Source organism: Aythya ferina, assembly GCF_964211825.1.
Source record: "Aythya ferina genome assembly, chromosome: 18".
NCBI lineage: Eukaryota > Metazoa > Chordata > Aves > Anseriformes > Anatidae > Aythya > Aythya ferina.
The window spans coordinates 3,520,794-3,547,393 of record NC_140317.1 but is presented as its reverse complement, the minus strand read 5'-3'; the positions used below and the strand labels follow the sequence as shown (position 1 = coordinate 3,547,393).

At 51.1% G+C, this 26,600-nt stretch overlaps 2 protein-coding genes across 2 annotated transcripts in view; one reads left to right on the top strand and one right to left on the bottom strand.

The window, feature by feature from the left end:
• Positions 1–11,153, top strand: part of LOC311420789 (uncharacterized protein) — a 177,451-nt gene extending 166,298 nt beyond the window's left edge. Inside the window, exons 16-17 of the mRNA XM_084492030.1 lie at positions 10,371–10,426; positions 11,097–11,153. The gene's annotated coding sequence lies outside the window, so the exon portion shown is untranslated. The remainder of the gene's footprint in view (positions 1–10,370; positions 10,427–11,096) is intronic.
• HS3ST3A1 (heparan sulfate-glucosamine 3-sulfotransferase 3A1) overlaps positions 8,002–26,600 on the bottom strand; it is a 29,982-nt gene continuing 11,383 nt past the window's right edge. Inside the window, exon 2 of the mRNA XM_084492028.1 lies at positions 8,002–12,000. Within this exon, the coding sequence (XP_084348154.1) occupies positions 11,382–12,000 (619 nt within the window). The 3' untranslated portion in view covers positions 8,002–11,381. The remainder of the gene's footprint in view (positions 12,001–26,600) is intronic.

Below are 26,600 nucleotides of genomic sequence, written 5' to 3'. Positions count from 1 at the left end.
CCCACCAGACCTCCGAAAAGCCCGGCCGTGCCGTATCCTGCTCCTAAGGAGCAGCTGAGCACCCTCTGCACGTGAAGGTTTCCACTGTGGTAGCACTGGGAGGTCACGGCTGCAATCTGTAGGTCCTCGGCCTCAAAAAGCTGAAGGGAAGGTGGGGAGGAGATGGATGCAGGTGGGTATGAAAACAGAGGGACAGTATTTGTGCTGGCGTACCCGTGATGGTTGCGTGGGGACCCCCTTCCTCCCCCCCCATTATCTCATTACCCACCGAGTTGTTCCTTGCTGAAATGTCTGTCTTTAATTATCCCATGCAGGAATCCCTGCTTTGTAAAACGATGCCACAGTTTTAGAGGAGAGGGATGATTTCTCTGAGATTTCTCTTTTCAAAAAGCTCTATTTAACTCTTTTACTTAATTGCCAATCTTGCAGTCTGAGGGCCCATGGGCAGGAATTATTTTCTCAGCACCCCTGTGGTGGTTTTTGCAGGGTAAACTTACTTACATCCATTCAATCTTAGATCCGTGGGGCAGAAATTGAAGAATTAATTCCTACTCCGTAGTACAGCTGGCTGACCTTCATCAGAGGAAGATTAAATCCAGCCTTAGACGTCCAAGCTAAGCACCTAAGTGAGTGACTGAAGGCTCTGACCCAAGCTCAGATCCTGTAGGTCTTGGCTCTCCTCGCTTACAGACTGAGGAAAGGTTGCTGCTAAGCCAGATAGATTTTGCTTGGCTCCTCCACCCATGGCAGGATTTCCAGGGTTTTCCAGGACTTCAGCCATTCTCATGGGTCTTCTCTGAATGTTCCTCCAGTTTTTCAGCCTGCGTCTCAAGGTGTGGAGCTGCCTAGGACATCACAGACAGGAGCCAGCCTAGATTTTGGATGCCTTGAGCAGCAAGCCCGGGAGGAAAGATGATGTCTTTGGATGCCTGTAAAAAAATATGGTGTCTGGGCACATAGAATTGACTATCTGGGGAACTGAGAGACTTCAGATGTGTTCAGGTGAATTCCTTTTGGGGGGCACTGCCTCCAGAAGGAGCTTAGCCCAGCCACAGATGTCCCATGGGGCACCAGCTGAAGTTGGGGTGAGTCCTTCCAGCCATTCTTGTTTGCACCCAAGGTATCAAAAGCCCCGTGACAACTACACATGGGTTGGAAAGCCTACAAAACATCTGGGGGATGGTTCAAAAAGCAAACTGCCTAACTCCATCAGATTCCCACTTCTGGCATGTAATCACTACAGGTGGAGAAACTTGATTTGAGTCCAGTCCCTGGCTAGTGGTCCAAAGCTGAGGAACCAGGAGACATCCAGGAGCTCCTGGGCTTGGAGAAGGCATTTAAGATTCGAAGTAGGTAGAGATAAACATCAGGGAGGTAAATATTGGCCCTGCTCTCTGAGAGTGTCAGCAGAGGCACGCAAACCCTTGCAGACTTGAAGGAATTCTGCAGCACCGAACCCAAGCACCAGGGTGCCGAGCGACTGAATCTTCAAACAAGACCGTATGTACAGCGAGCCTGCTGCCAAAAGGTAGCAGAAAATTTGATGTAAAAACAGAAATATGCTTCAGTTGCCTTGGAACATGATATCCTTCTGAGCTTGCTTGCATATCGCTTTACAAAGATCAGCTGTCCACCGAACTACCAATACCTCCCAAACTTGGCTGCGTTTCAGTGCTTGTGGGATGCAGTATAAAAAGAAGAGGAGGATGATTGAGTGTCTCTGTTTCCAATTGCCCGTGGTGCAAAGTGCCTAAATCTAAGCCTGAGTGTGGAGCTACGTCTTCTGTGCGTGGATGGCTGGGAGGGTTTCGGTGTCGTTTCTGGTTGGAGATGGGTGCGGGGGTGCTGGGAAGAAAGGGGAGCTTGGGAAAAGAGTTTCCAACTGGAAGCGACCAAAGGAAACTGATAGTTTTTATGCTGATAAATTGAAGCAGGGATTAAAGAGGTACAGAGCAATTCTTACGCTCTGAAGCTCAGTCATTTGAACTCAGTCGTGGAAATCCCCCAAACCCACATCTGACGGAGCTGGACGGGTTTTTAACCGAGCAGGGGGTGCGGGCAGCTCCGAGCGGCGACATGCCGGGTGTGATGGCTGCTGCTTGAGGTGCCTGGGGGTGCTGGGGGGTGGCAGGGCTGGGATGGGGGATCTGTGCTGCTCCAAGGCCGGGCTGGGGATGGAGCAGAGAGCCGGGCTGTGAAGGACTGACAGCACAGCGACAAGAGCAAGCCCTGTTGGAACAGCTGCCGCGCTCTAGTTTTTTGGTGTCTCCCCACCTGCAGCTCCTTGAACCTTCCCTTCCATTCCTTCAGTCTTTATTTCATTTGCCTAATAAAAACCCCTTTCCCTCTCTCAGCAGAGATACTGGAGCACAGCCCACGGGCTGGGAGGGGAACGCTGCAGCTTGGCTTCTCCTCCCCGACCAGCAGCCAGCTCCGTATCTCCGGATGGATCCAGCAGGAGCACGGGAGCCTGCCTCCGAGAAGCCCCCGCTCTCTGCCAGGGCCACACAGGTAGCAGCGAGCCTGATACCAAGTCAAGTGCAACAGCTGGGAGTCCATTTCGTCCTCTTACCTCCCCTGTATTTCAGAGCAGTAGCTCTCAGATGTCCAGAGCTCCAGATGCTCCAGATTCTTGCACCAACACACGGGCAAGCGCGTGTCCGTGTCTCTGCCGGCACGGAGCACAGCGGCTGGCCGAGAGCAACGTGCCTGCTGGGTGCTCTGCAGCACTGAGTGCCCAAATCTGTTGTCTTCTAGGGTATTCAGGAAGAAAAGTGCAGAATCCCCTCTGTGCCACAGATGGGCTCATACAGGGCTTGGCTTCAGTTTGGGCATGGTCCCTGCATTCTGCTCTCGTGACACCGCTGTTACCAGCAGGCAGCTGCCACTGGGTGAGCACAGCCTGGGGTGTCACGCGTGGATTTGAGGCAAGCAGCTTAAAGCTTGTACCTGGCCGCTGCCTGGCTTGGCATTTATTTCTTACCGGTGCTCTTCCACTTCCCGGCCTTACTTTGCATGATTTATCCTGACCTTTGGTGGCTGTTCTCAGGGCTGGTTATGGAGATGACTAAATGGTGTTTAAAAGCCCAGATCCGCGACTGTTTTCATGAATATAATCAAAAAGCAGGATGTGGTGGTTGCAAACTGCTAGCAATAAATGCTGGTTAAAGAAATGAGCGTGTGCCCCAGACCTGATGAATTTTAGGAGGGGCAGCCAGTCATCGAAAGTGCACTCAGTAAAGTATGCTAGGAACTACTTTGTCCCTTTTGCTCCCTGAGACATTTGTTCTCCAGCCTGGGAACGGGCGTACTGCCACGTGCCTTGTCTGAGTAACCACCAGCACCATAACAGCATAAACAAATTGCATAAACAGAGAATTCCCTAACAGCAGGACTAGCAAATTACGGCCCTGTGAGCTGTCCAGTGCAGAGAGCGAGAGAAGGAAGTAAAAAGAAATTATATCAGGAATTAATTGTAAACAGAGAGGGAGCCCAGCGCCAATGGTGCAGGTAGGGTCTCCATCCCATAGGAAAAAGACAAAAAAGGGGACAAGAAAACTACAGGAAAATATGCTTTGAACATTCACAGAAGAAACACGAATGCAGGGGTTTGTTCGGTGAGGGTGACTCTGGGTTTCTCCTAATGAACTCTAATGCAAAGAGGAAATTAAAGAGCTCTGTTTTCCACTCGGTCCAGTCGCAAAGCATCTGCACTGGGAGCAGGGCCGGTGTCAGGGACGGATGCTTTAATGCTCTCTGGGGATCAGAGGAGGCCAAGGAAGAAAGCTTCTGCGCTCAGGCTGACAAATGGTACTGCTCAGGATTTTCTGACAGAGTATTCTTAGTTTTGTTAACAAAAACAAACAAGTAATTCAACATAACTTAAACTTTAAGCAGGAGAAGATCAGCCTGGACAAATTTCCCAGCCGAGTGTTTTTTTTTTTGTTCTTTTATTTTCTGACAGCATGTTCCAAGATTGTCCAATATGTGAGACCATTTATTTTTTGAAATAGAAACATCTATCTTTCTAGTCCATAATACGTTGAATTGTAAGTTAAGTATTGCATGAATGGGGCTTCTTTGCTAAAGGTTTGGGAGAATTGAAACCAAATGTTTAAAAAATTATCTATCCAAAATGCTTGGCTTGACTGAACTCAAGCGACTGTTGTTTTTTTTTTGAACTATAAACAATATTGAGATTCTGACTGTTTATCCCCATATGCCTTGAAAAGTGTTTACAATTTTCAGACATTTTTCAGGAACTCAAAACCTGTTTCTGATGTATATTTATGCTGGCAGCTGGTATCTAAAGGACAGCTCAGCTCCTCGAAAAGTAGAAGCATATGACAGTTTTCCCTTTCGGAAAGCTGGTACGAAATGTGATGTCAGAGCAGGACGAGCCCCGAGCCGTGTCGGAGTCCCTGCAGCATCCCATGTTGTTGGCAGGGCTGGCTCCTGCTGTCCTCCCTGCTGTAACCTCCTCTGAGGCGATGAAAGCCCAGACGTGTGGTTTGGGTCCTGCTGACGGGTGCAGTGATGCAGATGCTCAGTCTGGCTATTCCAGCAGCATCCTCCAGACCCCCTTACACCGGGATTTGCTCAGGAAGACGTGGCTTGTGCCAGCTAGGGCCAGGTGGAGCTCGTGTGGCACCTCTTGCTCGTGGAGAGCTACATCAGAGAGATCCCATTTACCCAGGCTGACTTGGCCATGCCCTGAGCGAGCCAGCCCTGCCAGCAGCTCGCATGGGCAGCCACGAGTAATTTCTTTACTTAAGCTTGAATCTTCTCATTGTGTGAAGTGGAGCACTTGGGCCTCAGACCAACACTGGTTTTGAATCAAATGGAACCAAAGTATGTTTTTTTGTTTGTTTGTTTTTATTGTTCTGTTTGTTTGTTTTGTTTGTTTTTTAATCATGTCTTGGTGATGCTCTTGGTTCTCTCTCTGTCATACCCATGGCAGCAGGCGGTGAGAGGCATGTCTGGGGATCCTTGGCTGTGGCTTCACTTGGGGCAACCTCGCTGAGCTGAAATGATCTTTTGGTCAAAGTAGTTTGTTTTTTTTTTTTTTTTTTAAAAAAAAAAAAAAACAAAAAAAAAAACAACAGGTAGAAAACATCTGGAATTCCAACAAATAGAGGGATGTTCCTGAACTGGTGATGTGGTCCCCATCGTGGGTGGAGGCTGTTCCCATTACTGGGGGGCTGGCACTCGCAGCCCCCAGCCCCGCGTGCTGCTGTGGCCCCCCGGGGAGCAGAGGCAGGGATGCTGCAGGCAGAGCACCCCGAGATTCCTGGGCTGGCCTGTGTGGTGCAAGCAGAAGGCTTAAATAGCAGTCACCCCCTCCTGCAGGTGGCAGCTGGTCTGTCTGGAAGTGCAGCCTGATGTGCTCAAAGGTTGCTCCAGCCTTGGGGGACACGGTGCTGATGGCGCTTGGACTGGAGCAGGCAGACAGGAGCTGTTCACGGAGCTATGCCCTTCGCCAGCCAGCCCTGTGCAGGAGCCCACGTCTGGAGGAAATGACCCTGGGGGCTGCGTGCCATTAGCTCAGCTACAGCCTGGCTGGGAGGCGGAGGCGTGCTGCGAAGTGTCCCCAGACCACAGCCAGATGGACACTGCCCGTCCCGGGGGTGCTATCAGCGATAAGTGCCCTGCGGCATTTGTTGTAGGCACCGACAGCATTATAAACCCGTGGCTGCCTCCCTAATCTCCCCTCTGAGTGCTGAACAAGCCTCCTTTTGCTTGGGAGGTGAAATGCAGTGTGGTAAAAGCACAAACACTGGTGCACACCTCGAAGCTGGCTGCCCCAGGACCCCTGGGACGTGCAGAGAGGCCAGGAATTAGCTCAGTGACTGCGTCTGCCCGGTCGATGCAGTGCATTCAGCCCCGCTCCTCTGTGCTCCTAAACTTGTCCTTCTCAGGAGAATTGTTTTACTCGGCTGCCTTCCCTTCCGTGCCCCGCCGTAGGGGGTCTCTGGCAGCGAGCAGGATAGAAAATGTATTGATTCTGCTCCATAAGCCCCGTACGCGGGGAGGTAAGTGCTCCCCAGCCGATACCTTTCAGTCATTTCCTTCAGATGTTGCTCACATGCCCTAAATCACAGCTGTTGGTGAAAGAACAAAAGGAATGAGCTGAAGAAACTGTGACCGAGCAGGGCTAATCCTGTCTAAAACACCACCGTTACCCGGCGCTGATGGAGGAAACCACGGAGGCCAGGTGCTGGGTGTGGGTGAAGAAGGACCTTCTACCAACGGGAGTGCTCTGGTTGCAGGTTTTAAGCTTCCCGACAAAATATCAGCAGCTGTAACACCAGCCTGGGCTTCTGGGCAGGGGCAGGAGGCTTGGGAGGGCTCATACGTGGCCGTGGGGCAGCTCTTCAGTGACATCAAATGTATTTCTTGGATAACTTGCTTCGTTCTTCTAACGAGGCCCACAAATTAGGGCCTGCGACTGCTGTAGAGAGGAAATAGCAAGGAAGTTTGGCACGGGAACATGTACTTGTGGCTGATAAGCTGCTTTTAAAGTTCCTCTGCTGTGCGAACAACCTCAGGTAATGCTCCAAGCAGCAACTTCGCCCTCCAGAAATCACCCAGTTGTCCTAAGACCCATCAGATGATTATTACCATTATTAGTAGTATTTAATGATGCTGAAAGGCAGGTGCTGAGTCTTTTCTGAAAGCTCTGCTGGCTTCCAGCCCCTTCGTCCCATCCATAGGGTGCTGCTGGCTCGTTGGGCTCCTTGAAGGTCCCGGGCTGAGCACCCGGCTGGGTAGTGCACCCAAGGGTGGTCCCAGCGAGTCATGCTGAGCTGGAGCACAGCGTCAGAGCTGAATTTAGGAGGGTTTTCCCCACGGAGCAGTGAGCCGTGCTGCCTGCACGATGGAGCAAGCAGGAGCCGTGCTCCAGCCGCCGAGCAGTGGTGAGGACAGGCACTAAGATGAAGGAGGTCTGATTTATTTTTTTTTTTCAGGAACGTTGCTGGCCAATGTCTTAGGTAATAAGTGCTGTGGATGGAGGAATGCAGCCTTGTTATTGCCTGGCTAAGGGGAATTCATTCTACACATTGGCTTTCCCAGAGTTTTCCACCCAGGCGTCGCTGACTCCTTACCACCGCATAGACATTTCTGTATTTCAGCAAAATTCCCCACTTCTAATCTGGATAGTCCTGGCTGGGTGGAGTGCAAAACCCACATTGTTAACTCCGGATAACAGTAATTAAAAGAAAATAAAATCAAAGGTGCTCAGAAAAGAAATGGAACATTTTTCTCTGGAAGCCAAAAGATTATATTAAACTTCGTCGGTTTAATAAAATATTATGAAGTTTGGGAGTGTATTTTCCCTGGGACTTAATCTGTTTATACATCTAAAAAAGTAAATAGAATATCGCTTTCCTTGACCACACAGAAAACCCGATCTACGGGGGCTGCCGTGCCGTGTGTATTTCTTGGTGCATTGCTTCCACCTTGGGTTTCGCGTGGCGTGAGCCGGGGCCGCTCCTCGGCGGGGTCGGGGGGAGCAGGAATTCGGCAAAGCTGGTGCCAAAGCACCGTGGACATGGCAGGCTAAGGGGAAACGGCAGGGAGAGCTGCGAGGACCTGACTTCTCAAGGTGTTTGGCTGTCTCAAGGCAGTAGTAAGACACGGAGAAGCCTGAAGTGCAAGATAAAGCTGGGGAAACAATGCCAACAAGGCCGGGAGCTGAGCTGGGGAGTTCAAGCCAGGCAGAGCCCCCCCAGCTCAATCGGTTTTGCAAGCTGGACCTGACGTGAGTGGCTGATTCTGTGTTTTCCCCTCTTTTCACAAACCTCCCCACTCTTTCCAGGTTGCTGCCGCCAGCAAAAAGAGAGCACAGCCTCTCAGTACCCGTAAACTTTATTAAATGTGTGCTTTTTCATTCTTAAATTAAATTAAAATCAGTCTGTTTCATACTGAAATAGCACCAAAGGGAGAAAGATGACAGTATCACAGAGCAGAGGGGAGGGAGGAGAGAAAACCCAGAAACCATTATATATGAACAAGAATTTTTTTTAATGGTTAAGAAAGTGGGCATTTTTTTCCCCAGATCGGGAGACCGAACATCGTATCTGCTAGTGTGTGTGCGAGAGAACCGAGGAGGCTAAGAAGGATGAGCATCAAGACCATGAAGTGCAGGTTGGCATCAACAAATGTGCTGGCCATTGGGCTTTGCACCCCAGAGCCCACCCCAAATACCACTTGGAGGAGCCTCCTGTACTGATCTTCATGGCATATTGGCCTTTATATTCCTTTTAGCTGTATAAATTCTCAGGTGGCAGCTTTTTGGTGGGAGTCTATGACGTTCGCAGCATGAACACTGCTCACTGCGACGTGGCCACAGCCCGTCCTCACCCTTCCCAAAATCCCAGCACCAGGAGCCGCAGCAAAGGCTGGGATGCATCCTGCCAAACTGCACTGGCAAAGGAAAACCCAAGCTGACTGAAACATTCAGGGTGTTTTATGGCTTTCTTTGCTTTTAAAACAAATGTTCTAAAAATCCAAGTGTTACGTGGTGTATAATAAGCGTAAGCTTTATCAGTGCCTGCTGGCACGCTGGATTATTGAAACCAGAAGGACTTAAGTATACCTGATTAGCTTCTTATCATTAATGTATTGATTTTTCTGCCTTTTTTTTTTTTTTTTTTTTTTTTTTAAAAAAAGCACACTATAGGTCACTTTCATTTTTATTTATAGCTGCTTTTGCTTTCTCCTCCTAGTACAGATGCTCGATCCTGTGGGCCTAGGAGGGCTGCAGGTTTTGACAGTTTACTTCCAATTCTTCTTAGGTTAAAATAATCTAAACTTCATGGCTGGATTTTAAAATAAGCCTGAAGAGTTTAGAGGCTTAAATGTTATTAGAGTTCAAAGGGATTTGATTGCATGACCTCTTTTTAAAAGCCATTGTTCATACGTGGAGGGATTTTCAAAAATACTTAGGGCCCAGATCAAAAAAATCAGTTACAGCCTCTGATCCCCAAATAGTTTTACTAGGTGTGCATCGAGGGAGTCAAAGCCTCAGAAATTAATGGAAGTAAAGCATCAGAGCGTTTTTGGGAAGGTGTGCCCATGGAGTTGAGTTCAGTGTGCTGGGCAGTGTTTTAAAGGCACGTGTGATAGTTGGGCCTGTGTACACACCGAAACTATCTGGGTTTAATGGCAGTGATTTGGTGGCAGTTGCAGAATCTCATTTGTAGGAAGGTGCTTTGCATCCCTAGAGCTAGCTCAATGTGGGAAGAACAATCTGAGGCACTATAAAGCAGCTTTATACTAGTCTAAATGTGACCATATGAGAGACAGTGGCAATATAATTATATTGATTTTTTAAAATCATACTCAAGTGATATTTATACTTGTCAAAAGCCTGTGCAGATTAGCCAACCCCAAGCCTCCTTGAAACACCACAGGAGCTACCTGCTTGACTCTTGTGTTCAGCTTGGAAAGCCTCCAGCCTTGTGCCTTGGCCAAGGATGGTGGGAAGGGGTGGCAAAGGCTGGGAAGGGTTGGTGGGAAGGTTTTGTGCAAAACCAGATGGGTTTGTGTCTCAGGGACAGTACAGTGGTGTCCCAGGAGCAGAGGGATGGGAGGGAAGGGAAGGCTCCAGGCAGCCAGGAGGGGCTGTGGCTCATCACGTGTGGTGGCAGTGGCTGCCACGAGGTTGTCCTGGCCCTCAGTTGTTTTCCTAACCCATGAAGGTGGACAGCCAAGGTGGAAATGACTCTTTTGGGTTGAATGGCATTTTCTGATACATCCTCTGTGTCTTAGACCTGGTTATCCTACAGTACTCCTCGGGCTCCTTGAAATCTCTGCTGTGATTGCATTAAGATGTTGCCTGGTGTGCCAGCAGCCTGTGGGCAGGGACCCCAGGCTTCTTCCTCACCAGATTTACCAGCTGATCCCCACTTAGTCTGCTCTACCCCATCAGTGGCTTTTTAAAGTTAAACGAGGGAACATAATTGTGTTGTTACACAGCACCAAGAAATAATTGGGTGCTCCTCTAGTCCAGCAAATGCTGAAGATAAAGAGGCAGCAGATAAGGAGCCCGCGGTAATACAAGATCCTGCTTCACTAATAGATTTTTGTCTCTGAGCCATTTCTGCTGGCAAAAAAAAAGGTGATAATGATCAAAGAAAGGAATTTAAAGCTCCTGGTTATACCAAACAGAAGATTTGTTTTGCCTGACAGTTTTTAAAGCCCTGCACAGTCAGTGCTCTTCTTCCTGCTTCCCCCTCGGTTCTCCTTTAGGAAAGGACAATTAACCTTCCATCCCATCTACCTCTCCTCATTCTCCCCCGTTTCTGGATGTGATTTTTGTTCATTTTTTTCCCAAACAACCCTTTCCCCACCATTTTTCTTTTCAGACTGACCCAACCCAGCGCATTCTTCATTATGGCTTAAATATCATCCGCCAGACACGGTAAACTTGTTTCCTGCATACGAGTGGTGGGATGGCAGGTCTCCCGTCACCTCCGAGAGAGATGGACCATGAGCATCATCTCAGTGTGGACCCTTCCCTGCCCATCACCCAGCTCCCTTCAGATGGGCCCCACTGGGAGAAGCGCTCTGTGGTCAGCCTGGTGTGAGGGGTGCACATTCCTGGGGATGGGGAGCGCAGGTTTGGAGCCAGCTCCCGTGAATGAGGTCTTTTGACTACCTGGCACTTTGCATCGGAAAGTCAAAAGAATCATTAGTTTTATTACACTTTTGGTGACCAAATATTTTTGTCAAAACAAACCGAAGGAACATTGGTTTTGGCTCCTATACGATGAAAAATAAGTTTGGTTGATGAAAAGAGGTTGATTTAGTGGAGGAGCAACAGTCAAACAAAATTTGGATAAATGAAAAATTCTCAAAGGTTTCATACAATAAAAATATCCTAAGGTAAGGTTTTGAAAACCAAATTAAATATTACGTCGCCATTTTTTCATTGTCAAGTGTGACAAGGTCTGGTCTAAAATGGTGTTTGCAAGCCAAAACCTGGCTGATGTGCCAGGCTCTGAGCTCCCACATGCACCCCGCTCACCTCTGAGGGTGGACCTGCAGACATGGAAAAATTTTGCACCTGAATGCTTTTTGTTTTTTAACAGAGCCAGTGCAAACCCTCGGGCCCACTGAAGGAAGCAACCAAGCCTCAGGGATGTCAACAGGACCAGGTTGCAGTTCACAGCCTCCTTCTGTGGTGGGACACATCACCGCCCCTCTGGAGAAGAAAGAAACCAAGGCAGTGTCAAAAGAAAAAAAAATAAATCAGAATGAATCATGTTTCAGCACAACTATTTTTTTTTTCTGTATTTTCCCCCTTTCTACTGATATGTAAAAAAAATATATATTATATTATATTTTCCTTTTCTTAAATTATTTTTTTTTCAGCCTCAGTCCCAGCCGAAGTCCTGCCCCGTCATCTGGTAGAACTTCATGTTGAAAGGCCGGTAGAAGTCCCGCAGCCTCTGCACCACCTCCTGGTCGATGTCGGGGTGGGTCCTGCCTTTCGTTTTCCCCAGGCAGTGGGGTTTGCTGCTGCCCTCCGCCTTCTTCAGGCAGGGGAAGCCCTTGGTTTTGTTGAAGTAGAAGTGTTTGTCGGTGATGATCCTCTTGAGGCCCAGAAAGTCCTGGACCCTGCCCAGCTCCCCCGCGGGGTCGCTGATCAGCCTCTCCCCGCTGACGAAGAGGATCTGCCCGATGGGGAAGTAGAGGAGCCAGTTCTCCAGGTGCTTGGCGTAGATGCCGATCTGGATGGCGCTCCACGAGGTGTCGATCAGGCCCGTAGTCCTGTTTTTGAAGGTCAGGCTCTCAAAGGTGGGGATATCGGGCTTCTTGGAGAGCGTCTGGGTGTAGTCCGAGATGGCTCTGGTCACGGGGTCCCGCACCACCACGATGAGCTTCGTGCCCTTGGACATGGAGGAGATGCGGGCCGGGGCCTCCTTGGTGACGAAGTAGCTGGGGGTCTTCTCCATGGTGATCTGCCCCTCCAGGGTCCTGGGCATGAGGTCCCTGAGAGAGAGCGACAGAGGAACACCTTAGGGCTGAATGCACCTGGGCACAGGCAGTGCTCTAGGGGGGGTTCCAGGTGCCACGGCCAGGATGTCCCCGTGCCTCACACCCCCAGCCCAGCTGACTTCAGGCCCATAATGCTCCAACTCAGCAAAGCATCAGCACACACCAGAAATTAGACCTAATTCTGTGATTTAAGACCTCTAAGGGGCTTCTTGAGGCGGACCCCACCTGTCTTCTTGCCCTGACGCTGGCAGAACAGAGCAAACCTCCACACTCCTAACATCCTACCCCTTTAAATTCCTGCCTGCCCACGCTGGGGTTTCCTGCACATTGGCTTAAATTCCCCAGAATAACAGAGAATTTCTTGAGTAACAACTCTCCCTTCCTGCAGGGCATGAGGAATTTTTCAACGGAAAGGGTGTAAGACTCCATCTTTTGGTATTTTCAAGGTGGCAGCAAGCTGACGTCACGTAAAAATGTGCAGTATCAGCCCCCCGACCTCAGCAATTTCCTCCTTCCACCCAAAGAAATCCTACACGGCAGGCTGAGCTGGGCAGCTCTGGGGGTGGGCTCAGGCAAGGGGCCCCTTGAGAATTCAAAGCTTTTCTGAGCTGGCAATTGGGTGCGATTTGGTGAAGGACTGCAGGATCTGGCCACCAGATAACCCCTGTGCTCAACAAGGCAAGCCTGAAAGGTGTCACCTGAGCCATCAGCTCCTCCTGGGAGCTCCATCTCCTCTCCGTGCTGCTCCTCACCTGCTGCACGGACACACAACGGCAGATCCCTCAGACTTGCCTCACCCCGTTATCACCCCAAAATGGGAGCCAATATCTGCAAAGTGCCAGCGGGTCCTTTGGTTGCACCATCCCACCTCCCAGCACTTCTCCTGTCCGCAGCGCGTCCCCTCCCAGTGGTTCTGATGGCAGTTGTGGCCCTGTGTCCGCTGGAGCGGGTCCCCGTGTCCCCCTCACCCCGACCCCTCTCTGTGGCTGTGACGCCTGGGACCGTCTCGGGCAGCAACGTCTGGTTTGCAAACCTGTGCAATATGCCAGCAAAATTAAACCCATCTATCAAAAAAGCAACAATGCAAAGGCAGCAATTGCTAAAAGCACCAATAACAACCAAACCCCAGGCTGAGTCGTTCTGTTACAAATGAGGCAGCGAGGACCGACCCTAGAGCAATTCTTTCTGTTTGAAGCCGTGTTACACAGAGGCTGAGTAGGGACATGGTCCTAGAGAAGCCAAACATTTGCTGTTTGCTGCTGAGGGTTTCTGGGGGGAAACTCCGTGAATTAGGGACATTTAGGCTGGAGAAGAAACAAGCTGAGGGGTACAGGAGCTGTCTCTTCCTAAAAGACCTGAAGACACAAAGGCACTTTGGGCAATAGGGGTGTGGATGAATTCAGAACTGGCACTGGGGAGACTTTTGCTAAGGAGAGACGTAGTTCTGTGGTGGGATTTAACATCATCCAGCGTTGCACAGACCGGAGTGTAAATGGTTCAGAGACGGCTTGGTCACATTTCTGGTGGATGAAATCAGTTGGTGGCACCAAAATGTGAGAGCCCCACAGTCACTGCAGCCTTGGGGTGTCCCCAGCCCTGGTCACACTCAGCGGGGCAGAGATGGCAGAAGGACCTCTGCAAATTACTGACTTTTTTAATACCCAACATTGTTGGCCACTTTGGCAAAGGTGCTGGGCTGGCTGGCTGTGGTCAGGCCAGGTGAGGCAATCTGTGGGCTTCTGGGCCCAACAAGCACCTGCACCAGCCCCTGGCTTGCAGCAAGGGACAGTGTGCGTCCCCAGGGCCCTGGGCTCAGGGGGTGCAGCAGGGGCTCAGCGGGGCAAGCACAGGGGAAAGGGAACCAGGGGACTGTAGTGACCTGAGGCAAAAGGGAAAGCATCTGGATTTTGAGCTACATTTTAGTGGGAATGAAGTTGATGAGAAGATTGTGTCTCTCCCTCCATTCCATCTGTATCTGCTGTACCATGAGGAGCTACTAAAACTGGAAGGGACGTCCACAGGGAGGGATCCCTGGGGTGCCCGGTGCCCAGCTCCATCCCCAGCCCCTTGCATGCACTGTGCCGTGGAGCAAGGAGCCCTAGCAGCGGGAAGGCACCCGAACTCTGCGTGTGTTGGTAAGCGTTGAAATCTCTGCTGCACCTCCCCAAGGAGCAGGTTAACCCCTTCTGTGGGGAGGCCACAGCACAAAGGCTTCCTTCAGTGCAGGAACGAGCCCACACCTCCGCTGCCAGGTCGGCGGGCAGGGACACGCCAGGAGCCACCGGGAATGTGCTGCCACAGCGTTTGGGAGATTAATTAATTACAAAGGGCATCTTTCATGGACGTAAACAGTTGCCTGGAGGCCTCCCTGGACTAATGGCATCTGGGTTTTATTGCAAAAGAGCCACTTGAAAAGACAAGAACCACAAAAATGTTTTTGGCAAGAACAGCCACCAGTGGGCCCTGCCAGAATAAATGGATTCTGTTATTTTAATTTTAGTAGAGCTCGGGGCTTTATTTAATTACTTAATAGGAGAGGAAGACTCTCCTCAAAGGGAGTATTTGGGATTTGCGTGCGTATTCACGGTTGGCCCTTTGCTGGGCCGTGCCGTGCCCCCAGCAGCACTGCCCGAGGTGGCCGTGGCTGTGTCCCACCAAAACAGGAGGCAGAGCTGGGACTGCAGCCCCTTCCCCACCCCAAAGGTCTCCATCGGACAGAGATGTCCTTTCGCTTTGGGGATTTGGGATTTTTCCCTTGCAACTGCTGTAGCGCCTGGCTTGAGGGGGAAAAGCACAGGCATGGTGTTGGTGATGCTGCACAGGGCTGAGCACCAGTGGTTACTGGTCCCAGCACCGGGTTTCCTGCTGGTGCAGCCCCTGTGCAAGGCCTTAACATCGACACCTTCATGCTGGGGTCACATCAGGACATCCCAGTAACTGGCCCCCAGCCCTCAGGCACTCCTGGTGTGGGAACTGGCCTTTGATGTCATGTTTATTATGGTTTATATATCTTTATTGACTGTGTAATGGTCCAAAATCTTGGCTTCATACATATCCCAGGGGTGTTTCCAAGCGGGGTGTTGGCTTGACCCCAGACACAGAGATCAGAGTCCGCGGAGCCAGCACCTGATCTTGAGCCCCTACAGGAGCCTGGTTCTGGGGAATAAAGCACCGCTTCATGTCACGAAACCACAGTGCTGCATCGGGCTCCATCCTTACACAACTGAGTTCCCCGACAGCTCCCCAAACCGTGAAACCTCCGGTGAGTGCAGCCCAGGCTCTGCACTGCACAGCCTGCAGCTTGCAGCAGGTGGTGAGACACGGTGGATGCACGGGCATCGCTCACCCCCTGTACCCGAGATGCCCTCCCCAGGGCAGGAGCACCTGGCTCCAGCCTCCAGGTGCATTTTCCACCTTGCGCTGGCCTAAGCTGCTGCTCCAGTCAGTGGGTGCAGGCAAAGGAACTGGGGAGGGGGAAGAGAAGCCCCCCAGCAGCTTTTAGGGCACCCGAGGAGCCCTGGGAGGTTTCTGTGCGCACTCCTGATACATGGCCAGCCCAAACCCATGCCGTGCACTGCTGAACCCTGCTTGGAGAGAGAAGGGGCAGAACGAGCACCCCGACCCCACTGTATTGTGCCACAGCCCTGGTCCCCTCCCCAGCCCATTGTAACACTGCCCTGCTTGGCACCATGTCCAGCTTCAAGCCTCCGCAGGCTGGGTGTGCTCCTGGTTCAACGGCCATGGTTTGGGTGGGTTTTGGAGTGCCCCAAAAGCCAAGGATCTGAAAAACAAAGCACCCAAAAAGCCAAGCAGAGCCCAAGCTGGGCACTGCTATTTGTCAGTCCCTGCTGGAGATCTCTGCCACAAGTGTGCTGCCAGCTCTACGCCAAGTCTTAAGAAGCTGGCAAGGATGCTGTGCAGAACAGATCAGAGAGGGAAAATCACCCTGAGCAGCTAATTTCACCTCTCACCTCTACACAGAAATGCTGACACAATTCCTGACGCCAGGATGGGGCCAGACGCAGCAGGGACGTGGATGTGAGGCTGTAGCACAGCCGGCAGCCCAGGGGGAAGCACAGAGCCTGCTCTGGCCCAAAGCCATTGGACGAGGAGGGTGGGGAAACTGAGGCATGGTGAGCATCACGCCCCAGAGTGGTGCACACTCCTCTCTGTGCTACTACAGCCACCAGCCTTTTGTTTCCTCTTCCTTCCCATCCCATTCCCCTTCCTCTTCCAAAGCACGTTAAGCATTTCTGCAGCAGAAATTTCTAAAAAAATAACCCCAACCCTGCGATCGCACGCGATTGTCTTTCCCCACCCTCAGGCCCATGCTCCCAGGGGTGCCATTGCAGCCCCTACAGGAGATTGAAAAGAAAGATGCTCTGGCAGGAGTGACAACGTAACAGTAGTGTGCATGTATAAATAAATGAAAACGCAGGGCCTAAAGCGAGCAGGCTTCCTGGCCTTCCTGTTCGGTCTGACAGCTCCAGCAAGGCTCTGACACGGCTTTGTTGGGCAGCGAGGGCACAGCTGAGTTATGGGGGCCTCCTCCTTGGCCTTCCTTTAGAAGTCAGGGGAAGTCCATATGTGGAAAGACCTACTCCAGGAATCTGGTAGTGCAAAAAAGGTGCCCAGAAAAAAACTGTGGGAGTGAGGAAGCTGAAAAGAGTTTGGTAAATAATCAGAGGCATCCCTAAGGAAAGCTGAAAGGAGTTTGATAAATAATCAGCGGCATCCCTAAGGAGCAAGGGAAGCCAGGCGCTGCTCTGTAGGACAAAACCCCAGCCCCAGCTGCCAGCAGTGTCAAACGGGGACCTCCCAGGGCACAGATTTATTCTCCCCGATATTCCGGAGGGGATATCAATGCATAACGCCAGTGTCTGGTTGTGCTGACCCATACTTAGATGAAAGGGCCCCAAGGTTCCCACTTCCTCTGCACTTCTACGTCCCCAGAACCAGACCTGGGGGGCGGGTGCGGCACGGGCACCTTCCCCATGCCCTGTCCATGGCAGGGGGCAGCAGGACCAGCAGGCGGGGTGCACGGCATGTGGCTTTGCTCAGCCTCCTGCCCGGCTGAGATGCTCCCTCAGTGGCTCAGACCGCGCGGTGCTTGCTGTCAGCAGCAGTGGCAGCTCCAGAGCTCGTCCGTTCGGTGGTGCCGGCGTTTGTTTGAGCAAGCCTCGGTATTTCTGTATCTCGTTACATCTGCAGCCGGCAGCATCTGCTTCCACGCTGCATCTGTCAGGTGGCATCTGATCGGCGCTGCTGCCCTCCCCTCCTCTCCCTTATCATGGATGAGGAACCCAAAATCCCTCTGGGCTGCGGGAGAGGGACAGGCATGGCATCCCCAAGGGGTGGCTGAATTTAGCTAAGTCCAGCACTGCTCTCACGTCTCCAGAAGCCGCTCCAAGGTGCTGGAGCAGAACCGCTGCCACTGGGGTAGCTCCTGGACACTGCAGGCACCGCCTCGGCCAAGTCCTTCTCATGCTGCTCCTTTGCTTTTTCTCATTAATGCCTGGAGGACCAAATACTTAACAACTGTCCCGATTTTGCAAACAGAGACTAGCTGTGGCTGCAAAGTATTTTCATCAGTTTGCCAGTCACAGAATCACAGCTCCTGCCACAGGAAGCTGCAGCAAAACACAAGTTTAGGGGAACGAGGCCAGCCTGACACAGCGTGCAGCCAGCACCCTAACGTGGAGCCTGCGGGGATGTGGGGAGCCCCAGGGGTCTGTCCCACACCCTACTGGGCTGCTTCAGTGCCTGGATAGGGAAAGCACCACTTGGTAGCTGGAGGTGTCCAGGGAGGCTCTGAGCCACAAGTGCTGTCCATAGCGAGGAGCAGCACTGCTGCCTGTGCCCGAAGCACTGCACCAGGGGCTTGGCTTTATTTGTAAAGAAAAAAATATATTAAATAACTTATATATACAAAATACATTATATGTATACATTAATTTAACTTATAATAATTTTAATATATGTTAATCTATTTTATACAAAGCAGTTTCCTCGGTTTGCACCCCTGCTGCATGCCGAGCACCGCTGGCAGCTCTGCAGGCCTGCCACCACTTCAGCATTTAAGAAAATCTCTCCAGAAAGCATCTCGCTGCCCCCAAAGCAGGGAGCTGGGCACTCAGCTGTCACTGCAGCCTCCATGGGTGACAGCCCAGCGCCGAGCTGAGTGCCAGGAAAAGCCTGCTTCCCTTCAGGGGAGCTGAGAAACCCGTCAGAGGCGCAGCGCAGAGCGAGCAGCTCGTTTGCAAGGGCCCACGGGTGATAACACCGCGGGTGCACGCTCTCCGTCCTGATCTCAGGACTGTGAACTTGCTCAGGAAGAGCAGGAGCAGGAGTGATACCTGGCCAAGGGTTGTGGTGGGCTCGGGACGTGGGGTCACTGTGCCCAGCTGCAGGCACACGTTGATGGGGAGCACAGGGGTTGTGGAGGGGCAGGGAGCAGCTGCGCGCAGCGGGGTCTGTGCTCGGCAGCACGGTGTTCCCCCGTGCTGTCACTGCTCCCCGGGGCACGTGCTGATCCTAATTACAGCACACGAGCCCTCTGCCTAATTGCGCTGATTAATTAGTGATGGCCAGAACCCCTGCTCAAGTGGTGCTGAGGGGTGATGCCAGCATCCTGGTGCCCAGCACCTGTCTGGGAGAAGGACCCATGCTGAGGGGCTCCTGAGACGTGGCCGTGCTGGGACACATCTGGGACACACCTGGGCACCTCCCACAGCCCAGTGGTGCTAAAGTGCCACTGGCAGGCAGGAATACCCTGGTGCCAGCAGCTCCATGAGCGAGCCCCCCAGCCCTTGGCCACAGCCCCCCACCCCACGTCGCCAGTTTCTATGGGGATGGGGGCACCAGCAGGCACCAGCTGAGGCAGCCTCCTCCTGTTGGCTTTGCCACCTCCTGCTTTGGCCACCCCGCAGCAGAGCAGACCAACAGTGGCCTCCCCATGGTGGCCTCCCCACGGCCTCCCCCTGAGCTCCTTGCCCCTGCTCAGCACCTCCAGGCACTGCCTGCAGGCAGCGGGCGGGTTTGGGACACCCTGTGCTGGGGAGCCCAGACCCTGCCCGACCTCACCGTGTCTGCACCCAGTGCCCAGCACCTCCAGTGGTGACCAAATACACTTCTCCACCTTTCCACAGCCTCTCCAGCCCCACATTCCTGACATGAGCTTAACAGCAGCAGCAGCCAGGGCACAGAGCTGCAGGCATGAGCTGCTCACCAGCCCTGCACAGCACCAGCATTCCTGCAGAGGAGCAGGGCAGGGACCCCCACAATGTCCTAATGCTTCCAGCAGAGCTCCCAAATGAGATGTGGTTCCTCACTTCCCAGCTGGATTCACTTGGCTAAATCCAGGCTTGTGGCAGCTGGTTCTGGTGGCTTTTTGGTGCTGGTGTTACTCTAAATGTGGTGCCTTGATGAAGGCTGACACGGGTTCTGCTCTCTGCTTCTGTGATTGTGCAACCTGCTGATTGCCCCAGATGACACCAACCGAGGAATTTTCCCACTGAGACAATAGGAATGGAGGCAGTGCATGGCTGACAGTGAATCCCATGAACCCAGCCCTCACCTAAAGCAAGAGGCATGCTGCAAGGTGCGTGCCTCTTGTGCCATGGGAAGGGAGCTCCACGCCTCCTCCCACCACACCTCACAATGCAGAAGGGTCACAGCCTTTGTAGGGACCCACATGGACGTCATCCTGCACCTCACCCTCCAGTCTGATGGTAAAATGCTCTGTTTGGGGACCTGCCTTGCCATTCTGAATGCAGGCTGCTTTTTTTGTTCATAGCCAAGCTGTGTCTGTAGGAGCCTCGTGTGTAAACAGAGCAGGAGATAGCACGTGCTCTGAAAAGCTTACTGAGTCAAAATACAGAGGGATGAGGAAAAAAAGAAAGAAAAAAAAAAAGGCCTAAGTGACCGAGTAGCAAAGCCGAGCCTGGTACAACAAAACCTCATGGCTGCTCTTCTTCCCTAAGAGCACCCCTGAAGTGCTGCACACCGGGTCCTCCCAAGCATCCTGCACATCATGCAAAGCCCCCCAGCATCTCCCCAGGGGGACCACAGCAGCACCTTCCACCATCACTGCTGGTGAGCCCCCCTGGAGGGCTCAGCCTGGCCCCTGCAGCCCAAAGCAATAAGCAGCTCCCGTACGGATTGCCAGCACCATACGCCTCAAGTGCATCACCTAAAGGGGAAGGTTAAGGAACTGTTTATTGTTGGGAATGTCTCCCTCTCTAGGTCTCATTTTTTGATAAATTAGCTTCAGCTTCATTACCCCATGATATATTTCCCTTGACATTTAATTATACTTACCCCAAACACATTAAGCCAATCAGTCTGAACAGCTTCTTATTAATATGCAAATTTTGCCTTCGAAAACCTGGGAATCTGAAAAATCTCTTTAGGCTTCAATTAGGGCTGATCGGGAAGTTGGGCACCCCAAGAAATGCCCTCCTGCTCTGAGGACAGAGGGGAGCGGCGTGGCTGGGGGGGGCAGACCCACCAACACAGCACAGACAGATTTGGGGCTGGGAGAAGGGGATGCAGCTGTTTATGGCACCTTGGCAGGCCTGCCCTCATGAACAAGGAGGTCGGATCCTACAAACCACGGCAGTGTTGGTGGCCCATCCCCACCTCAGCCCCAGCTGCCCCCAGCCCTGGGGACACGGCGATGCTGCGCTGGGCACCACTGAGCCCCCGGCTGTGGGCAGCCTCACCTGCACACCACAGAGGATGCAGCAAAATCTCAGCCCTGGTTTAGCAAAACAAACAGGAACCTGGCTCCCCGTAGTGATGTTTGAGCGGGATGTGATTTGCATTGGGCAAATAAACGGAACCACGCAATTAGCCATCTGCCCTGGAAGAGATTTGGGTTTTGCTTTCAAGCATCACTTTCAGCCTCTCTGTTCTCATATCCCTGTGAACACCACGGGATTTTCTACTCAGAAACCAACGGGGAATAAATTCGTTCAGTCCTTCCTGTAAGTAACTGGAGGGAGGCACGGGCACGGGCACTACAGCTGTGGTAGCTGCTGGCCTCCCGGATGGATTTCCCAGGAATTACACCCATAGGAAAATGCTGTCCAAAACCACTTCCAGCGGTTTTGAGTTCACCCCAAAAACCTTTATTTGGTCAAGCTGTAAGATTTCCTTGGAGCTGCTGATGACCCCAGCATCTTTTCAGGAAGAAGCTACCAGTTACATTGTATTTCAGAAAAGCTGGTCGTTTTTAAAAAGCACATTTCCCTATAATTCCTTTTATTCACTATGGTTAGACACTAAAACTGGAACTACGCTGCAATCAGCAAACTACATAAATAGTCCAATTTTGTAAAACAGCTCTCACGAGCAATAAAGAAACCCAATTTGCTATTCGCTATCATAAAAATATCTCTTTCAGTATGTAAATCAAAACAAAGTGAGCAGATAACAAAAAAAATAAACTCGACCCCACTGCTCTCTGCCCGAGAGCACAGGCAGCTGGCCCTGGGGAAGGGCTTGCCTGCCCTGTATAAATACATGCGAGAGCAAATCTGCTAAAAATCGCAGCCTCTACTTTGTTTTCTGAAGGTCCCAGTTTATCCTTCAGCAGAAGAGGGAGGGCTGGGGAGAGGTCGGCAAGAAACACAATCCTTTCCTGTATAAACAGTATCGCTCGGGCTGATTTTAAGTGCATCGTATGGCATATATTTCATGTGTATATACAGAGGGAGAGAAGGAGAGATTTTTCAAGCCGGCTAGAGACGTAAAGCGATCTTATATCATCTAAAACCAACACCTCGCTTGGACTTCTGGCAGTTTCCCTTGCAGTCGTCCCTGCCACCGCCGCCCCTTCCCCCCGGCCGCCAGTGCACGCTGCAGCCTCCCCCATTATTTTTCACAAAGGCTTATAAATCACTGTGGAAACTCTTATTATCTTATTTTCCCTCTGCTTCCCTCTTGTCTGTTTTGAGAAAAATTAATGCATTTGTCTCCAGAAAAATGTGCAGTCTCTATAATTCAGTTTTAAAACAAGCACAACTAGCAAATGGATAGACCTCGGTTAGGAGACTCATTTTTCATGTGAGTAATTGAACCCTTCCCTTCGATTTTTCCTTTGGGTGTTAAAGACAACTGATGCCTTCCTGGAATTTGCTGAGGTCTAAAAAAGATGGAAAGACAGACAGGCAGACAGAAAGGAAAAGCAGAGGGGAGAGAGAGAGAGAAAGAAATAAGGGAAAAGAAAAAAGAAAAGGAAGATGATGATGAAAAAGGAAAAATAAGGAAGGAAGAAGGGAACAAGAAAGAAGAAGGAGAACAAGAGAACAGGAGAAAAGAAGGAAAGAAAGAAGGAAAGGAAAAAAGGGGGAAGTTGAAACACATCTCAAAGCAGTGGTGGCCTCTGCAGAGAGAACTTTGGGGATCTCAAACACCTCAAATGCAGGGCACCCCTGCTGCTGACGGCACAGCCACCTGTGCTGCCGCCCCAAGCCCAAAGCATATTTCTCCAAACCACCAAAATCACAGCCAGCTTTGCCATAATCCATATCCATCCTCTGTGCTGCGGGACGCCTGTGCAGAGCAAGACAGCCCCACAAAGCAGCAGGTAGGATGGCAGCTCCCAAACCATGCCATTCACTGCTCCACACCGTGTCCCAGTCCCCGAGCAGCCCTGAGGCTGGCACTGAGGAAGTCGGGGATAATTCCAGCAAAGCCACAATCAAGCGAGCACTCAGGCCAGCAAAGTCTATTGTTCCTTTGTCTTTCACTGCATTATCTCTGTCCCCTGGGAGCTACATTATTGCCTGCAATATATAATGTGATTTGCTTGTTTTCCATGTCTGCCTCATTTTTCTTCGACACAAACACACTTCAGACATGCACGCTCACAGCAGCGCACGCATTCTTCATGGGAACGAAATGGCCCAGAAAACGTCGCCGTGCGTTACAGATAGCGTTTGAAAATAAGCCTGCAGGGTCAGTGCAGTGAGGCTGGTGGGATCGGGTGCTGTGGGTCTGCAGAGCATCCCTGGGAATCTCTTGGATAGGAGAGGAGCTGGGTCAAGGAACTGGTTTCAGGACTGTGGGTGCGGTTGGGAAGCTGCAGGCAACGTGAAGGAGGATGGAATGATGTCTGCAAATTGGAGGGATGTGGAAAATCACTGAATAGGAGTGATTTGGGGAAAAAAAAAAAAAAAAAAAGAGGTGTTCTCCATCCTCCTTCCCTTTGGAGGGGGAGTCCCTTCATGTTTCAGAGACCAAAATCAGCACCCAGTGAGTGCCCGAACTGAAGCAGCTGCACTAGAGCGGCCAAAGCCTGAGATTCGTTGGTAATACCTGAAATGGGAAGAGAATGGGGGCTGAGGGCCCTGCGGGCTCTCACAGCAGGGACAAGGCTGTCCTCCGTGCTGCAGTGAATCCGCAGGGCACAGCACCAAGGTGCTGGGCTGTTCAGCTCCCAATGGCAGCAGTGTAATGGGGGATAAGGTGCGCTCTCATGGAGGTAAAAGCATCCCCCAAGATGCTGTGGTGGAGTCCTAAGGCACTTGGTAGCGATGATTTGGTTTTGGACCGTACTGTGATGTTCTCATTACTGCTGGAGACACTGCAGGTATATTTGTGCGTGAGCTTTATGAGAGAGCCAGACACCTGGAAGGACCCCTGCTTTTGAGAACAGAGGTTGTTTCTTAAATTATGCTGAGAAGTGACTTCTTTATATATCACCACACATTTCCTCCTGCTGCAAGGCCAAAAAATCCTTTATCTGTATTATAAAATAGAGAGACTGACCTCAGGCTATGATCTAAAATATATGGAGTCACACAAGTTTACCCTTGCAGTCATTCTTCATCCTTCCCGTGCCAATTCTTTGTCCTTTTGCTAAATGAAACTTTAATGGCTAGGAAAGGGCTGCCTACTTTCATTCCTGGAGCAAAGCAGTCAAGTGCAAAGAGGGCAAAAGTCTCCAGAAAATAGAAAGCTTAAAAAGGTTCCTCGTAGCCTGATTTGCAAGTTCTGGGCAAGGCAGGGGCCAGTGCTGGAGAAACCGTGCAGAGCAATCTAACCCGGGCCTCCTCCAGCCCCACAGTCTATTAAGGGATTTTAGCCACAGCTCAAAAGGTTGTGCATTAAGAGCTCTTTTCTATGCTCAGCTATTCCACCTCCTCCCAGGGAATGCATCACTGTCTCACCCGGTATCAAATAAAGCCATCTGACTTATTTCAGGAATGTTCAGCTGATTGCAGATCTACATTTCATGAGCGCATCATGCAGCAAGTGGGGGGAAGAGGCAGAGCTGGAGCCCACCTGAGGTGAGTCCGGGTGTTCGCCCCAGGCTCCCTCCACATCCCCCACAGGGGCAGAGAAGGGATGCAGAGGGTATCACTTGGGCATCAGTGTGACGCTGAGGTTTCTGAGAGACAATTGAGGTCATTAATGTAAAACAAATAATAGTAATAATCATAATAGTAATAATAATAATAGTAATAGTAATAATAATAATAATAATAGTAATAATAATAGTAATAATAATAATGGGGATTGACAAAATATGAATGGATGAAAATAAAACCAATTAGTGACCTGTGTTTTATGAGCCAACTTGACTCATTTGGATCCAGGCCATTAAAGTCTCCTCTTCCCCTCTTGGCACCGAACTGAATGGGGCTGGAGGTTTCAGGTCAGCTCCCTCAGCACCCGCAGCCCTCGTCCCACAGAAACGCTCAGAGGCTGCTCAGCAGGAGCCACCTCCTTCCCAGCACAGCCCTTCGTCTGCTCTGCAGCCACTTCAGAAAGCCCAGCCAGGACCCCTGGAGATGAAGATTTTGAAGCGTGATCAAAGAGATGCAAGGAGATAGCAAGGAGGATTAATGCTTTTCACAAAAGCTTCTTAGTTATCCCACTGGGTCTTTTTTCAAAGGGGGCTAGGGGAGTTAGGCACTTAAATCTCACTCGGATCCTTTATTTAGTCTGCAAATCCTGTGCTGGAGCAGTGCAGGAGTGCGACCCCTGAAGCACTGCTTCCCAGGCATGTCTGCCCAAGTGAAAAGCTGAATTGATTCCGGCTGGCTTGGTGGCCTCCTGCAGCTGCTCCTCCTAAGTAGCAGGGAGAACGAGCTTTCTGGTGGACACAGCTGAGGGTCCAATGTATTTAAAGAAATAAATATGGGCCCAACGACACGCTGAACCCACATGGGCTGTGTTCAAGTGCTCCAGCTCTGATTCACTGTGGTTAATGCTGGATGCAGAGCTCAGGGTCACAACCTGTGGCAGAGCCACCTCCAGCTGGGCAAGTGATGGCAGAGTCAGACTCATGGAAGCACGGAATCACTTAGGTGGGAAAAGACCTCTAAGTTCATCAAGTCCAACCTCTAACTGAGCACTGCCAAGCCTACCACTGACACATGTCCCTAAGCACTGCTTCTACACGCCTTTTGAGCACCTCCAGGGATGCTATTCCTCTCTGCTGGGTCTCTCCACTCTCTCCAAGGAAGCTGCAGGAACTGCTCATTTCATGGGTTTGGTTATGTTTCACTTCTAATGTCTCCCTGTACGTTTTTTCTCCATCACTAGCCTTTTACAGTAAAAAAATGTAGAAAGAAGACCTGAGAGTTTTGTTCCCCAGATGGTTCGTGGTGCCTTCAGGTGGTTCGTGGTGCCTTGCTCATTGCAGAACCACTGCTCAGGCTGTCCTGGAGGGTTGCAGCAGGAAAGTAGCCCGGAAAGCAGGCACAAACAACAAACAAAGAACTGTTCTCATGCAAATGTCCCTCGGGACAGTAACAGCACCGATAAAAAGAAAAGGGCAGATGAGAACTGCACACCACAGTCCGGTCACAGGGGATGTTTCTGAGCCTTCCCACTGGGTCCCCTGGCTTTCATTTCACATCCCCATCTCTGCGACGTGGACACGGAGCCCGATGCGAGCAGGGCCGGTATTGTCGGGAGGCAGGGCGCACATGTGATGTGCTATTGTCCCTAATTTGATTAATGAAGCGATCACGCTAACGGGGCACTCCACACACCCCCCGCACCTTGTTACGAACCCACGCCAGGAAATTCCCATCAGAGCATTAATTCCCCAGTACTTGCCTTTCCCAACCTTGTCAGGTAATTGTTTATGAAAAGATGAATGTATACAATAATACCGGGTGAAGGGAGCTGATGTATGTGGTGTTAATGAATGAAATAATCAGTTTGGTAATAACTGGCATGTGTATTTGTCAAAGGGGAGCCAGCAGGACATTAGCATTCTGCAGCCACCAAACCTTTATCTCCTGGGCTTGTGTTTGACAACCGCCCCCAGATAGTCCATGAATAAAATACAGAGTAGTACCCAGACATAATTAAACTGCCAATGTGGATGTACCTAAATGAACTTGATATCTTAATGACACCAGATAGCATGCGAGGAAGGAAGGCGGCGTGGAAGGGCTGTGTGTAATGACTGCAGCCGGCCCGGCTGGGGGCTGCCCACAGCACCCAGGAGCCCTGCTCCAAAAACTCTCCCGTGCCCCAGCATCTCCACACCAAATCCTCACTGGAGCACCCGCTCCTCCAGAGACCTCCGGCATGCTATTGTGCAGCACAGATGGGATTTTAGGAGCACT